The 14,986-nt window shown below is 41.2% G+C and overlaps 1 protein-coding gene across 1 annotated transcript; it reads right to left on the bottom strand.

The window, feature by feature from the left end:
• Window positions 1-1,783: 1,783 nt before the first annotated feature.
• Window positions 1,784-7,098, bottom strand: LOC110824490 (flocculation protein). Its single transcript, XM_088212841.1, has 4 exons — window positions 6,376-7,098; window positions 6,013-6,128; window positions 3,529-3,772; window positions 1,784-3,290 (listed from the first exon to the last, which is right to left on the bottom strand). Exons 1-4 carry the CDS (start codon window positions 6,778-6,780, stop codon window positions 1,977-1,979), a joined length of 2,079 nt encoding a protein of 692 aa, XP_088068967.1. The 5' UTR covers window positions 6,781-7,098; the 3' UTR covers window positions 1,784-1,976.
• Between the last annotated feature and the right edge of the window lie 7,888 nt (window positions 7,099-14,986).

Here is a 14,986-nt window from a genome sequence, read left to right as displayed (position 1 = left end):
GGGTCATTTTCATTGGTATATTTTATTTGTTTCTATTAATTCATATATATTAATGTAATTAAATAATGTATAGTTGCCTTATTTGACAGAAGATGGAATAGAATCTAAAAAGATAATTAAAAAAAAAATGATGATTAATGGAATGGGCCTGGTATTTGGTACATTAAGTCCACCTCCTCCAGCTTCAGTTTATATATATATATATATATATATATATATATATATATTAGAATCAATTTTTGTGATAATATATATTACTCATCTTTTTGGAGAGATTAAAACTTGTACTGTTACATTTTAAAAAAAAAAATTGCTTAAATATTTAAAACGTGTATTAATTCATGAAAGTATATAAATAGAGTAACTTAAAAGAAAAAAAAAAAAGGGCTAAAAATAATATTTTAAAAATTTTGAATTTCATCATTATTTTTACTATCATTCTCTTCATTGTTAATTAAACTATACACTTTTCTGAACATAATACATACAGATTATAAAAAAATAAAATTAAGAAACATTTTTATTAGAAAATAAATAATTTCATTTTTGTTACATTTTTTTATGTTTTCTCAAGAAAGTAGAGATTTGAAATTTCTAAAAATAAAAAATAAAATACGTAAATAAAAAAAAAAGAAATTCTAAAAAAAATCTATTTATATGATTCAATAATTATGTTTTGAAAGACATGATACCACTATCTACATACAGTTTGTCCCCAACTATTGAAGAGTCATTCACTGTCACCCATTTTTAACTACCAATCCAAATGGCTTATAATGAATTGTGCAACCCGACATACTTTCCATTCTGCGATAATCAAATATTTGATTGAATGTCTATTCTTTTTCGAAGGAAAATATTGCAGCCAATATAAGATTCTCGTAAGTTCTTTCTCTCTCTCTTCTCCATCTTCTAAAGATTTTTTTAAAAAAATTTTCAATATTTATATTAGATACTATAAACGAATAACTCACATACTTAATTCACCAGCTAAGGATCGGGAAAACCACTTGGGTTTTGTGTTGGTATGTGGTTTTTGTTTTCTCGAATAAGATTGAAAAAGGTTTTTGTGAGGTGGTGGTCTTCAATAATTTGAAGTAGTTAATTTACAAGGTTGCCTAGGGCTGTGGCTCGCAGGAGGCAAGAAGGGATGTGGTGGGTCAGGTTTCGTGGTGATGGGGACTCGCCGTGTCCATGGTTAATTGTTTTATGTTCCTCGAGCAAACGTCGGATGGACTTTTTATTTTGTTATTACTTACTCTGTTAGTATTTATTTAATAATCGACTCCCACATCGACAGGAACCTCTTTTTTTTTTTTTTTCCCAGAAAATGCGAAATTATAATTATTTATTTAAAAAATTATGATAATTATTATTTGCATTCCTGTTTCAATCATTCATGACCAAGGACAATTTTGCACACATCCAAACTTGCTAGGAATCATGTTTCCTCCAATACTAAGCCTGCCAACAAAGACTGTATTTTCCTTTTGGAAAATATGCAAAGTTGTTCTCATTTTTTAATTAAAATAATCAAATAATAGTAAAAATTATGACACAACTGAAAATATAAATATTATTCTCAACTTTTTAAAATTTTTCTACTTTAATTATTCTGCAAGTATATAATATACATTAAAAAAGCAAACACATACTTCACAAAACACACCATCCTTTTTTATGTTGAATCTTACCCAGCAAACGCTTAGCGTTTTGAAAAGGCAACACGAAACTTGCTCCAAAAAGAAAAGAGACGACATGAAAACAATTACTTCAAAATCAATTAACTAAAAAAGCCAGCCCATGGATTTCGATGTACTAAAACCATAACGGCAAGTATCTAGTAAGTTTAATTACACTTGAAAATGCCAAACCTGCAGCCACTATTTACATATGTAATTTTTTTTGTCCTTTTAGAACAAAAAGAGATCTACAAAATGAAATACGAAGACTAAAATGTCTAAACACCCTCCAGATCAATTCTCCCCTCCCTCTTCCATATCTTCACATGATTTATCACAACTATCGGATCCCTCCGCTACTGCATTTAGATCGTCACTGCTGCTACATCTTCTCATGACATTTTCCCCACTGCAAGGTGCGGGTTGCGCAACCAAACCCATGGCAGCCATCCTGTCAACAATGGCATTGACATCTCTGGTTCCACTGTACAGGCCTCGACTTCCCATTATGAGTATGTCTCGTTTCTCGTCTGCTTCTGTCAGAACTGCAGGCAGGACATCCATCAATGGAGGGTTGGTCTGGCTCGAACTACTGATAAGCAGCCGCAGTGTTTCTCTAGCACCTTTATCAACAAGAGAATCACTTTCAGGCAACCCTGAGCTCACAAGACTCGGGTGCAAGGGAGGAATGGTGGTCGAAATAGCTGGACCGGCACTAACGAGGTAACCTTGACCTGATGAGCAGATGTCAATAACTGGGATATGAACAATTGGGTCACAAATAAGTGGTGTGAAGGTGGGGATCTGCTGAGAAGTTGGAATGGGTAATCTCACCAATGGGTCTGGCAGCAAAGGTGGGAAGTTCAGAGAGGGAATGTCGGTCAGATTGAGAGGTGGTGTTGGTTTGAACAAACTAGGAGATGCAGTTCCTGATAACAAGGAAGAAAGAGGTGGAAGTGAAGGGAATCCAATTGATGACGAAGGGCACTGTGGGGGAGCTGTTGTTGCCTGTTGTAGACCTGATGCTCCTGGTGGACACCAACAATAGTAGGGAGAAAATAGAGGTGTATCTATTGAAGCCACATGAGATCCTAGGTTTAGAGTCGGTGGAATTGAGAGCTTCCCCATTGATTCCAAAAGGCTTGGTGTCCGTGTACAGCTTCTATCATCTGGAAACTTTTCACTTTCTCTGTGAATAAGACTAACCGGTTCTCTACTGGTTGCACAAGAAACAGTGATGTTGTCAGATGCTGAAAGATGGTTATCTCCTCGTCTTCTAAGTTTCTCTCTTGCAGCACTCCTCAGACTTCTGGGCATTCCTTCTTTGAAGGAATTTGACCTCGGACTGAGGCCGAGTGAATTTGCTTTAACTGGTTGACTGCCAGAGTGCCGCGAACGTGGAGACTTAGTACATACAGATGAAGTAATTGAGAAGTTGGCTGTTGAAACAGGCAGCTGGGTGGTTAATCCTGAAGAACTTGCTTGGGTCTTACCCATTGCTGATCCCATAAGATACACCCGAAGGTAATTTACAAAATAACCAAGGCGCGACTCACTGATTCCAGTTAATTCAGCAATTGATGGTTTTCTCTTAATCAAGTCTTTCATCTGTTATGCAAAATTAAGGATTATTGATTAGAAAACCCCTCCAAAAAAAGGCAACAAATTAAACAACTAGCACTCATACTTCTAGCTGAAGCATGAAAAGGAAACTAAACAATGTTTCTGCATGCCTAAAATAGTAATTGTCTTAATTTGAATACTTCAAGACACTAAATAAATAGACAATTTTCCATCGGTCTATGCAGTTCAATTTGTAATTCGAGTAGGACATGTGACATTATACCTTCAAGAGCAATTCAGTTCCCAAAAGTTTTCCCTTCTCTGAGCACCAGTAGTAAAATACTTTACCATCAGGTATCTTTATAAGGAAAGATCTGCCAGAATTGTCAGCAGGGATATGCTCAATGACCACAGCAGAACACTGAGATTTGCTGCTGAAGGTAAATAGTCTCTCTGTTTGACCATCGTCCCCAATGAAGGAGAGACGCAAATCTGATGTTGGCAAGAGTGCTAGACTTAAATTCCCCCTGTGCCAATTTCAAAAGGGGATGAATAAACCTTAGTCAATGTGAAAGTAGAAATTAAAAAAATTAGAAAAGATCATAGTGTTGTAAAAATAAGCCAATTTAAAGCTTCTTCATCTAGCAGAACTAAAGATTTAGTTGTCATTATTGATGGATTAAGAAGCCTGCAGAGTTTGGTGTCAGTCAATCATAAATCAATTCAATAAATCTCTGCATGACTGCATTTGGAGTGTAACTTAAAGGATTATATCTTATACTTATCTATCTCCAGTTTTGAAGTACCAGTACATCACTATGCGCTAATTGCAACTACCAAATGCTTTTACTTGCACATTCTCAATCCTGTGGAAAAGGAATGTAGGCAATATACAAAGTTCAATACAGGTATTCCAACTTGTAGCAGCTTCACTAACAATTATTGGCCCAAAGGTCATGCCCAATAACCTTCCCTAGCAATGTCCAACAGAGAACAAAATGTAATTGCAATTCAGGCATATTTGGTGTCCGCACTACAAACAAAAGCTAGCGACCCCAAGGTTGCAATCCACCATAGAACTCTTTTTTATGTATGGAAAAATATTTAACATGGAAATTCTTATAGGCATTTTGTCCTAGATATATTTTATTTGGAGAGGTGGAACCCCGGGGGATTCTTTAATCATCAAGTCCCTCATTCTTGAATATCCAACAGCCATACAAGATTTCAATAAATTGCTTACTGACACAAATAAATGTCAAACAAAAATTCTATCAATAAATTAGAAGGTGATCGCTCAAAAATACATCATAATTGAGAACAATTTTATACAGGCAGAAGAAGAAAATTCTTAAAAACCCAAGATGATAGTTCAGAGCAAGATAGGGATTACTACCATCAACTAAAGCATTAACAAATATATGAAACAAGCCCTTTCAATGCCTGACTCTATTACTATTAATTGGAAATGATGACCCCTATGTAACCAAAAGCAGCAGCAAGCTATATAATATAGGAGATGAAACTACCTTCACTTCCTCATAATTCAGAGATCATACTAGAATACGCCCACTTTACCTACAAGTAAAAAGATATATTTATTTGGAAGCATGATCATTATCACCAATAAACTAAAGTATACAATCCTGCAATTTTTACTAATTATGGAATTAGAACCATTCGACCAATGTTTGTTAAAGCCCTATTCAGTCTTCAAAGCATATCATATGACAGAATGCAACCAGAAATAAACAAAGTTAGAAAGTCAACAAACAACCAAATTTAATTAATAAGCAGCCAAATAGGCTGAATCAGCTAAACTATGAAAAGTCCAAAGGATGAGGATATTTCACAGGAATATCAAACAAAAGAAGAAGTGAGAAAAGAATATCACAAGAAATTTTTTTTATGGAAATGTGAAATTAATATAAACGCACAAAAGAAGCCACTTTGCATCCATTCAAAATAAATTCACTAAAAAGAGAAAGCAACTGAAAAATATACTAGCACCAAAAATCAGTAGGCACAAGCATATGTGACATATGCCATGTGAACTTACTGGAACATCAACATATCTCATGTACTCCGAAATATCAGTTGACTTAGAAAACATTTAAAATTTAAACCATCAGCTTGCGTAGGATATTGATGGCAATTTATAATAGTGCAATCAATTACCATTAGATAGCTGGCAAAAAGGCCAATTAATTATGAAATGAACAGAATAAATATGAATATACATAAAGCCAAAAGTAGAGCTAGCACTCAATTATAGACGGAAAAAAAACTCAAAGAAATGACAGATGAATATAATGCCATATAGACCAGTACAACTTAAATTTTAAAGCACAAAGCACAAAACGAAAACAAAATAATGACTTACATAGGCAAATTTAAGTTATTTTGATGTTGTGTTCACAATTTAAACTATGAACTTGCATAGTTATGTCAAGTATCTGAATATCCAAAAATAGACCAGACATTGCATTTTACTTTAAGCTTTTCCAACATCCTTCTGATAAAATTTCCGAACAATACTCGTCAGCAATTCCATTAGTGAACAACCAAAGCAACTGAAACTAAGACAGGAAACCGAAAGGAACAAGTATGGCTCTCGATATTTGCTAGTTACTACGTAAAAAGCCAGAAAAAACCTAATTTAAAACCCCAGTTCCTCTAGCAACATGTCTATCCTACATTAAGATGCGTGTAAAGAAGCGACATTACAGAACGCCCAAATACACAAGGACAGTTGGACTGCAATTACCTTGTTGCGGTAGGGCAGAAAAGAGTCCCTTGCTTGTTGATTTTTCCAACACGAATGGAAACAAGAGGTATACAAAAGCACCTAGCTAGCATGCCGACTTCCGATGGCTCAAAGTGCTGTTCCCGAAAGACAAAATAGAAAACTATTAGCCATATCAATAACATCAGGTATCATTCACAAAAATAATGCTATTAACCTGCAAAGATCCTCAATGCCAACAACACCACAATTCCCCTGGTTTACCCACGAGGAAACACAATAAAGAACTCCCAGGAAAAGCAAACTTCCACAATTACCATCGTCAAGAAATTAAAAGAAATTCAATCCAAAATTATCCATTTCTAATTCAAGCCAAGTACATACCTGACTCAAATGTGCCAGCAATCGATCCTCTGCCAAGCCACTGGAAACATTCATTTTCAGCAAAGGTTTCAACCTCTCGTCAGCCCGACAAGCCCCCATAACTTGCATATCCAGAGCCTGAAGCCACTGCAAAACCCTATCCTCGCGGTCGCTGCGCTGAAGTAACAAATCTCCATCTCCTTCCTCCACAAAGACGTCCATCAATGGCTCCACGAGCCCGATCTCGCCACTGACCCCGCCGTTGGTTCTCAAAACCCTATCAGACCCAACGCTCAACGTCTCGACGCTGGTCGACGATTGAGAAACAGCATCAGCCGAGTACGAGTCCGAAGAATCATTGAAATCCTCACCGTTGGATTGATCCGCACGAGCATCCCCAAAATCTTGTTCTCTAGATCCAGCCATGTCGAAATCGATTACGTTCTTTACCTTTATCCAACAAAAAAGCAAACAAGTAATTCACCACAAGAATCTTAACCTCAAATCTTTCGGTTTCTGCCTCTCCTCAAAACCGATATCCAAATCGTCCAAATCACAACCAGAAAACCTTAAACAGAAAAACCAATACTCTTAACAATCGCAATCTGAGCCTTCAAAATCAGACGCGAAGATCCCTAGCCAGAAAAACCAACACGTGAAGACCAAATCTTCGACAGGAGAGAAATCGCTGAAGGTAGCAAAAAGGTTTAGATAAGGAGAAGATTAAACGGAGATGAAGGGCGAGGGGGTTCGCTGTTATTTATAACAAATAGCTTGCGGATTTGAAAATGAATAATTAAATAAGGGTTTCGTAGTATGTTTGAGGTCCGCCACGGGGCCCACTGATTGCATGTATCCACGTCAGCGTCTATTTGCGGGACCTAACGAGACAAGTGGGACCCACATAAGTGGGCGTTGGGATAGGAGCCACGTCAGGTTGAAAACTTACCGTTTGGGGAGTTCGGGGGATACAGGGAGGGGGCGGATTGGACGGGTTTAATCGCGGTGGGACCACTAAAAGTACAGCTTGGTTGGGTTCATACATTTAAATTTAAAAAAATTAGGTGAATTTTTTGGCTCGTTAAAAAATTATAATAAAATATTTTTTTTATTTAAATATTTGTTACTATAATTCTATTCAAATATTAGTAAATTAAATTATATTTTTTATTAAATAAAATATTATGAAAGAGTTATTATCAACTTATATTATATATATTATAAAGGTCATAAATAATTAAATAAATAATATTAAAATTTATTAGTTTTGCAGAAGTACTTTAAAATTTAGAGTTATATTTTTTATACAATTTAATTAAAATGTTTAATAAAATTACATGAATATTTTTTAAAAAATATAAAAAAGAAAAAGTGTAATCTAGAAGACTTATGTGATTAACTTTCGCTCTGCAACTGGAAAAATGTGAGACAATCTTTTTGCTAATTTTTTTTACTATTCAAGATTCAGATTTTGGTATTCAAATATGAAATTGTTAATAATAAAATTATGAGTTACACTAATTTAATAAAAATATCAATACTTTGCCACCGATACATAAAATCGAAAGTTTATAAAAATCGTAAAACAATCAATGGAACTTATTTTTTTTCTTAAGTAAATTCATTTAACTGAAAATATTTATTCTTCACTCACCTTTTAGTTCCCATATGTCGTTTATGAAGGAAATAACTAGAATAATAATTCATATTAAACATTTTAAAAGACTAAAAGTAATCAACATTTATTTTTTTACTTACTTATCAGAGCCGCTGGCAGTTTATAGGGATTTTCACTATACGTGGACCAAGTATCTATTCTATTAATCAACCGGTCGTTCCCATATTTCGTCCGGTAATGGGCGCCAATGTAGCAGCCCCGGAAATTTAAAATGAAATTTATATTATAAATATCAAATGCGGAAGCGAAGTCAAAATTTGAATAACATCCCTTACACTAAAACCAAAACCGTGCTCACAAAATATAAAAAATCAAACTACCTAAAGGAAAAACTTGAAAGTAAAAGCTACGAATATGACTATGGAGTCTTTAGGCGTCCCCTTCGTCGTCCTCCTGCGGAACCGGCTCGGGAACGATGTCCTCTTGATCTGAAATGATTAAATAAGGAATGAACTACACTAGCCCAGTAAAGACATCACGATATCTCACCGTCACGGAGGTAAAGGTGGGTAGAAAACATAAAAAGACCAATGGAGCATAATTTACAACAAATCCTTTTATTAATAATAAAACCTTTACCATTCACTTATCTCGGTGAAATTCATAAAACAATATACGAAAGCAATAACATCATCATCATCATGAAAACATATATATGAACTGTATAACATAATACCTATCAAACTTTTCGTAATTCAATCGTTACACAACATATTTTCCTAATTCACCAGCCCACTAGTATCCATGGGGATTCATAGGGGTCCCGCTACCCGTTAATCCTTAACACTTGAAATCCATTCCAGGGCCGTCCCCATACCCCGTCCGGTATGGACGCCAAACCATAGACCTCATTACCCCGTCCGGTATGAGGGTGAAACTGGTCATCCCCATACCCCGTCCGGTATGGGCGCCAAACCATAGACCTCATTACCCCGTCCGGTATGAAGGTGAAACTGGCCATCCCCATACCCCGTCCGGTATGGGCGCCAAAACATAGACCTCATTACCCCGTCCGGTATGAGGGTGAAACAGGCCATCCCCATACCCCGTCCGGTATGGACGCCAAAACACATAAGATCTCCATACCCCGTCCGGTATGGGAGACCACAATCCCGGTAGGGTTCCCTACGGACCCGGTCCGTCCACCATCTCCCAGGATATCTAGTCAGGCTGAACACATTATACAATTTCTATTTACATAATCTTTCATTCTCCTTTTCCCTCAGTCAGTATTATCAATCACATACAAACAAGCAAAACGATAATTTATGCCAAACAGACAACATACAGCATCAATATCTCGGTCATTCAATCCATAATCAATAAAACAGTAAAATATGCACACGAAACTATAAAATGAAAACATCGAACCTCATGCTGCATTTAAAACTGTAAAACAGGCCAAATAACAGTTAACCGACAAACACACTAGACTCGGGCTCCATTAGCGACCTTAAGCAATTTCACACATTCGTTGATTCATGAAATACCGTTTTATCACTTATTGAACTTTAAAACCGTGATAGGAAATAAGGTGAGGGGTCCTTACTCGTTTCGGGGTCCGAACACGGCTTCACAGTGCGCTTGCAGGCTGTCCCTAATTTTTCCTGAATTTTTCTCGGGGAACTGAAACGCACTACTGGTACCTGCACGTGTTCCAAAAAATCCCAAATTAGGCCCAGGGCCCCTTTCGGCCAATATCGCAACTCCGGCACGGCGGCTCCGCCGCTTGCGGCGGCGGTTTGCCTCGGGTTGGCCGTTTCCGGCCGAATTCGGCCACACTCGCATTGGTTCCTGCGATAAAACAACCCTACGGCCCTCGTGGGGCCGAAAATTTACGGAAAACCGAAGCTTACCGGCGGCGGTGCTCTCGGGTGCGGCGGCTCTCCGATGAAGTTCGTGTTTTGGTGATTCGGCTCCGATCAACCTGTAGAGAAAAGAATGGTGATCACGGTGATATAAAAATTGCATTAAACGGAGGCCGGGAAGGGCCTCATTGGAGGCAAAAACTGAGAAGGGGCGCGGCGGCGCCGCTGGCTTTCGGCCGTGTTTTCTGGCCGTTTGGCTGGGATTTTGGCTCCGATTTGGCCACTGGGGAAATCATCGTGGAAAAACGAGTCAGGAGTATGAAATTTACTTCGATCGGCGGTCGGAAATCCCTCCGGTGCGGCGGCGGGTGGCGGCGACCGGCTTCTGGTTCGTCTTCTCCGGCGAGGGCAGGCGGCTAGGGTTTGGGGTCTGGTGTGGGGGTCTTATTTATACCCTTTTGCCTTTTGATCTCAGCCGTCCATTTTGTTTTAATCTGGGCCGTCCGTTTTTGATTAAATCTGGGCCGTCCGTGCGCGCGATTGATCTGTGCCGTCGGATCGCGCGCACGCGGATCGCCAACGTGGCCCGTCCCCGGTCGATGTGGTTTTGCCACGTGGCAGGTCCTGGTTGGCCAGGCCTGCTGACTGGGTCTGCTAACGTGGCACGAGCGTTTTTTTTTTCCTTCTTCAATTTTTCCCGGGCGCTATAACTCTCCCCCCCTTAAAGAAATTTGGTCCCCAAATTTGCCTCGTTACTCTTGATCGAACAGATGGGGATATTGGGCCCTAAATTATGATTCCAGTTCCCAGGTGGCCTCCTTGGGCGTGTGGTTCTGCCACACGACTTTTACAAATGATATTTCCCGGTTGCGGAGTATTCTGCTCTCTTAGTCTGTGATACCGACCGGTACTTCTTCATAAGACAAGTCCTCTCGGAGTGGAAGCGGTTCATGAGCCAAGACATGAGAAGGGTCCGGATTGTACTTACGTAGCATAGATACGTGAAACACATTATGAACCCGGGAGAGCTCAGGAGGCAGTGCAAGTCTGTAGGCAGTGGTACCAATCTTGTCTAAGATTTCAAAGGGTCCAATATATCTGGGGTTTAATTTTCCCCTCCTGCCGAACCTACTAATTCCCTTGAAGGGGGTGACTTTAAGAAACACCCGGTCGCCTTTCTCAAAAGCCAGGTCTCTCCTCCGGGTATCAGCATAACTCTTCTGCCTACTCTAAGCTGTCTGGATGTTCTTCTTGATCTTAACTATCTTGGACGTGGTTTCTTCTACCAAATCCGGGCCAAACAATCTTCTATCGCCCACTTCTTCCCAACAGATCGGTGACCTGCACGGACGCCCGTATAGCGCCTCGTATGGGGCCATGCCGATGCTTGCTTGGTAACTGTTGTTGTAAGCAAACTCTATCAGGGGTAGGTGGTCGTCCCAATGGCCCCCGGAGTCAAGGACACAAGCTCGGAGCATATCCTCTAGCGTACGAATTGTCCTCTCTGATTGTCCATCAGTTTGGGGGTGGAAAGCAGTACTAAGAGACAGCTTTGTTCCCATAGCTTGCTGGAAACTATTCCAAAACCGAGAAGTGAATCTGGGATCCCTGTCGGATACCACTGTTACTGGAACTCCATGCAGTCTGACTACCTCCCGGATATACATTCTTGCCAACTTATCCAAAGGATCAATCATTCTGATGGCCAAGAAGTGGGAAGACTTAGTGAGTCGGTCAACAATTACCCATATAGCATCATGTCCCGATCGTGCCTTGGGTAGTCCCAATACGAAGTCCATGGTGATGTGTTCCCACTTCCACTCTGGAATCGGTAAAGGCTGAAGTAACCCGCCCGGGCGTTGATGTTCTGCTTTGACCTGCTGACATACCAAGCACTTAGATACAAAGTCGGCTATATCTCTCTTCATCCCATTCCACCAGAACCGAGGTCGCATAGTTTGGTACATTTTCGTACTTCCTGGATGCATTGCGAACCTTGAACTATGGGACTCTGTCATGATGTCTCTTTTTAACTCACTGTCGTCTGGGACACACACTCTGTCCTTGAAACGAATCAATCCGTCGGCAGAGATCTGAAATTCTGAGCTCACTCCCTGTTCTGCATTCTTATTGCGGGTTACTAGGGCGGGGTCGACTGACTGGGCTTCCTTTATTCTTTGGATTAACTCGGGTTGGACTGCTAGGTGGCCCAAACATGTGACTCTCTTCAGGTCTCGCAGGCGAACCTGCTGTGTAGCCCCAATGGACCTACATTTTGAAACCATCAGATGGGCTACGGTGCCTGCACTTTTCCTGCTGAGGGCATCGGCCACCACGTTGCCCTTACCTGGATGGTATAGGATGTCACAATCATAGTCCTTGAGGAGTTCCATCCACCTTCTCTGACGCATGTTGAGATCCTTCTGAGTGAAGATATGCTTCAAACTCTTATGATCGGTGTAGATCTGAAAGGTCTCTCCATACAAATAATGGCGCCAGGTTTTCAAGGCGTGTATGATTGCGGCAAGCTCCAAGTCGTGGGTAGGATAGTTCTTCTCATGATTCTTTAGCTGTCTAGACCCATATACTATAACCTTTCCATGCTGCATTAGGACACAACCCAGGCCCAGATATGAGGCATCACGATAAACTGTGTACCCTCCTGATCCACTCGGTAGAGCCAGCACTGGTGCAGTAGTCAGTCGCTTCTTCAACTCTGAAAAAATCCTCTCGCAGTTCTCATTCCATTCAAACCTTGCATTCTTCTTTGTGAGTCGGGTCAGAGGAGCTGCTAGACTAGAGAACCCTTCGATAAACCGGCGGTAATAACCTGCCATCCCTAGAAAACTGCGAATTTCCTTAACTATTGTCAGTCTTTCCCAACCAAGTACCGCTTCAACCTTTTCGGGGTTCACCGACACCCCTTCCTTCGATATAACATGTCCTAGGAAGGCGGTTTGTTCGAGCCAAAATCCACACTTGCTCAACTTCGCATACAACTTCTTTTCCCTGAGAACCTGTAGGACTTCGGCAAGATGATGAGCATGTTCTTCCCTACTTTTTGAGTAGACTAAGATATCATCGATGAACACGATGACAAATTGATCCAAGAATTCTCTAAAGATTCTGTTCATTAGATCCATAAAGATGGCCGGGGCGTTGGTTAGCCCAAACGGCATAACCAGGAACTCATAGTGTCCGTACCTGGTTCGGAATGCCGTCTTGGGGATGTCTTCGGCTCTCACTTTTACCTGATGGTAACCTGATCGTAGATCTATTTTGGAAAAGACCTGTGCACCCTGCAACTGATCGAAAAGGTCATCAATCCGGGGAAGAGGGTACTTGTTCTTAATTGTTACCTTGTTTATCCTTCTATAATCAATGCACAGTCTCAACGTTCCCTCCCCTTTCTTTGCAAAGGTAACCCCGGCACCCCATGGGGAAATGCTGTGTCTAATGAAGCCACTGTTTTGTAGCTCAGTGATTTGTTTCCTTAGCTCTTCCATCTCGATGCGGCTCATTCGGTAAGGAGCTACCGAGATGGGCTGGGTTCTTGGCAGTAAGTCTATGGTGAACTCGACCTTTCTGTCCCCTGGTAGACCGGGCAGTTCATCCGGAAATACGTCTGGAAAGTCTCGGACTACTGGAATCTCTTGGATACAAACTTCTTTCTTGGGTTTACCTAGTTAGAGAAAATACAATATTAAGGCACTGGGAATTAAGAAGAAAAGAATTTGCCATTAGGGGAAATCAGTACCGAATAATTTTATTAACTTGTAAATGGCTCATCGTTGGGAGGATTAAATACAATCTTTTTGTTAAAGCAGTCTATGGTGGCGTGATACGCCGCTAGCCAATCCATTCCTAGGATTACATCAAAATCCCTTGTGTCTAACCCTATCAGGTCTACCCTCAATTTCCTATCTGCTATCTCCACGGCACATGCCCTATAGACAACCTCTCCTAGCAATGTCTCCCCCCCAGCGGTAGATACAAGCAATAATGAATCAAGTCTATCAGGTGATACACAAATTTTGGAAGCAAGAACATGTGAAATAAAAGAATGTGATGCACCAGTATCAAACAAAACATGAGCAATGTGGCCAGAGATAGTATACATACCATGTACCACGTCCGGGTCTGCGTCGGCATCCTTCTGGGTAAGGTTGTAAACTCTGCCCTGGATTGGAGGCCTCCCTTGATTCTGGTTCCTACGGCACTCCCTCGCATAGTGCTGGGCATTGCCGCATATACGACAGGTGTTGTTGAGGCGGTAGCAGGGTCGGTCCCCATGATCCCTGCCGCAGTACTGACAAATCTTCCCACGTGCTGCCCCCATAGCCTGAGGAGGGGCCTGGACGGCAGGTCTGGGCCTCTTACTGGGTTGGACAGGCATGGTAGGCGCTGGCCTGCGGAGCGGGGCTGAGGGTCGGGAACTTTTCGCTAGCTGATGGCGGGTGTCGAAGCTCCTTTCTATGATCTGCGCCTTTGCCAGGACTGCCGAATATGTCTCAAGCTCCATCACCAATAAGTGCTGTCTGATCGCCGGGCGGAGACCCCACTGGAATTTTCTGGCCTTTCGGCCCTCATCCAACAATGTCTCCGGGGCATGTCGACCCAGCTCCAGGAACTTGCGGGCATACTCCGACACTGTCATATTTCCCTGGACCAATTGAAGAAATTCCATTTCCTTTAAATGTTGGATGTGTTTAGGGAGATACTCCGCATGGAAGGCCGCTAGGAACTGCTCCCAAGTAACTGGTACAGGCAGGGTGACCCGCTTGAGCTCCCACCAGCGTACTGCTTCCCCTACCAAAATATAGGAGGCAATGGCAGCCCTCTGCTCAGAAACTACTCCCAAGGTCTCAAAAGCTCTCTCAGTCTCTGCCAGCCAGTATTGGGCCTCTTCGAAAGAGGATCCCCCTGAAAAAGTAGAAGGGTTCAGTCTTCTGTACCTCTCTATGAAGCTGGGGTCGATCAAGGAGGGAGCGGGGTCCGAGGTAGAGGGACTGGGGCCGACTGAGGGTGAACTGGGGGACCCTGTGGTGGCGCCTGCTGATGTGGTGGGGGCACTGGAATGTGCTGTGGCGGCACCTGTTGGTACTGTGGCTGTGGTACCGGATCGTACCGCGGCTGTGGTGTCGGG

The sequence above is a fragment of the Carica papaya genome, chromosome 2 (assembly GCF_054855325.1).
Source record: "Carica papaya isolate Zhongbai chromosome 2, ASM5485532v1, whole genome shotgun sequence".
In the NCBI taxonomy this organism is placed as follows: domain Eukaryota; kingdom Viridiplantae; phylum Streptophyta; class Magnoliopsida; order Brassicales; family Caricaceae; genus Carica; species Carica papaya.
Note: the sequence above shows the minus strand (reverse complement) of the source record. Positions and strands in the feature narration are given on the sequence as shown.

Coding starts and splice junctions, on each gene's coding strand:
- LOC110824490 (XM_088212841.1), bottom strand. CDS start 6,780: ATGGCTGGATCTAGAGAACAAGATTTTGGGGATGCTCGTGCGGATCAA. Junction 6,129..6,375: donor TGCTGGCACATTTGAGTCAG/GTATGTACTTGG, acceptor TTTCGGGAACAG/CACTTTGAGCCATCGGAAGT. Junction 3,773..6,012: donor TTCTGCCCTACCGCAACAAG/GTAATTGCAGTC, acceptor AAATTGGCACAG/GGGGAATTTAAGTCTAGCAC.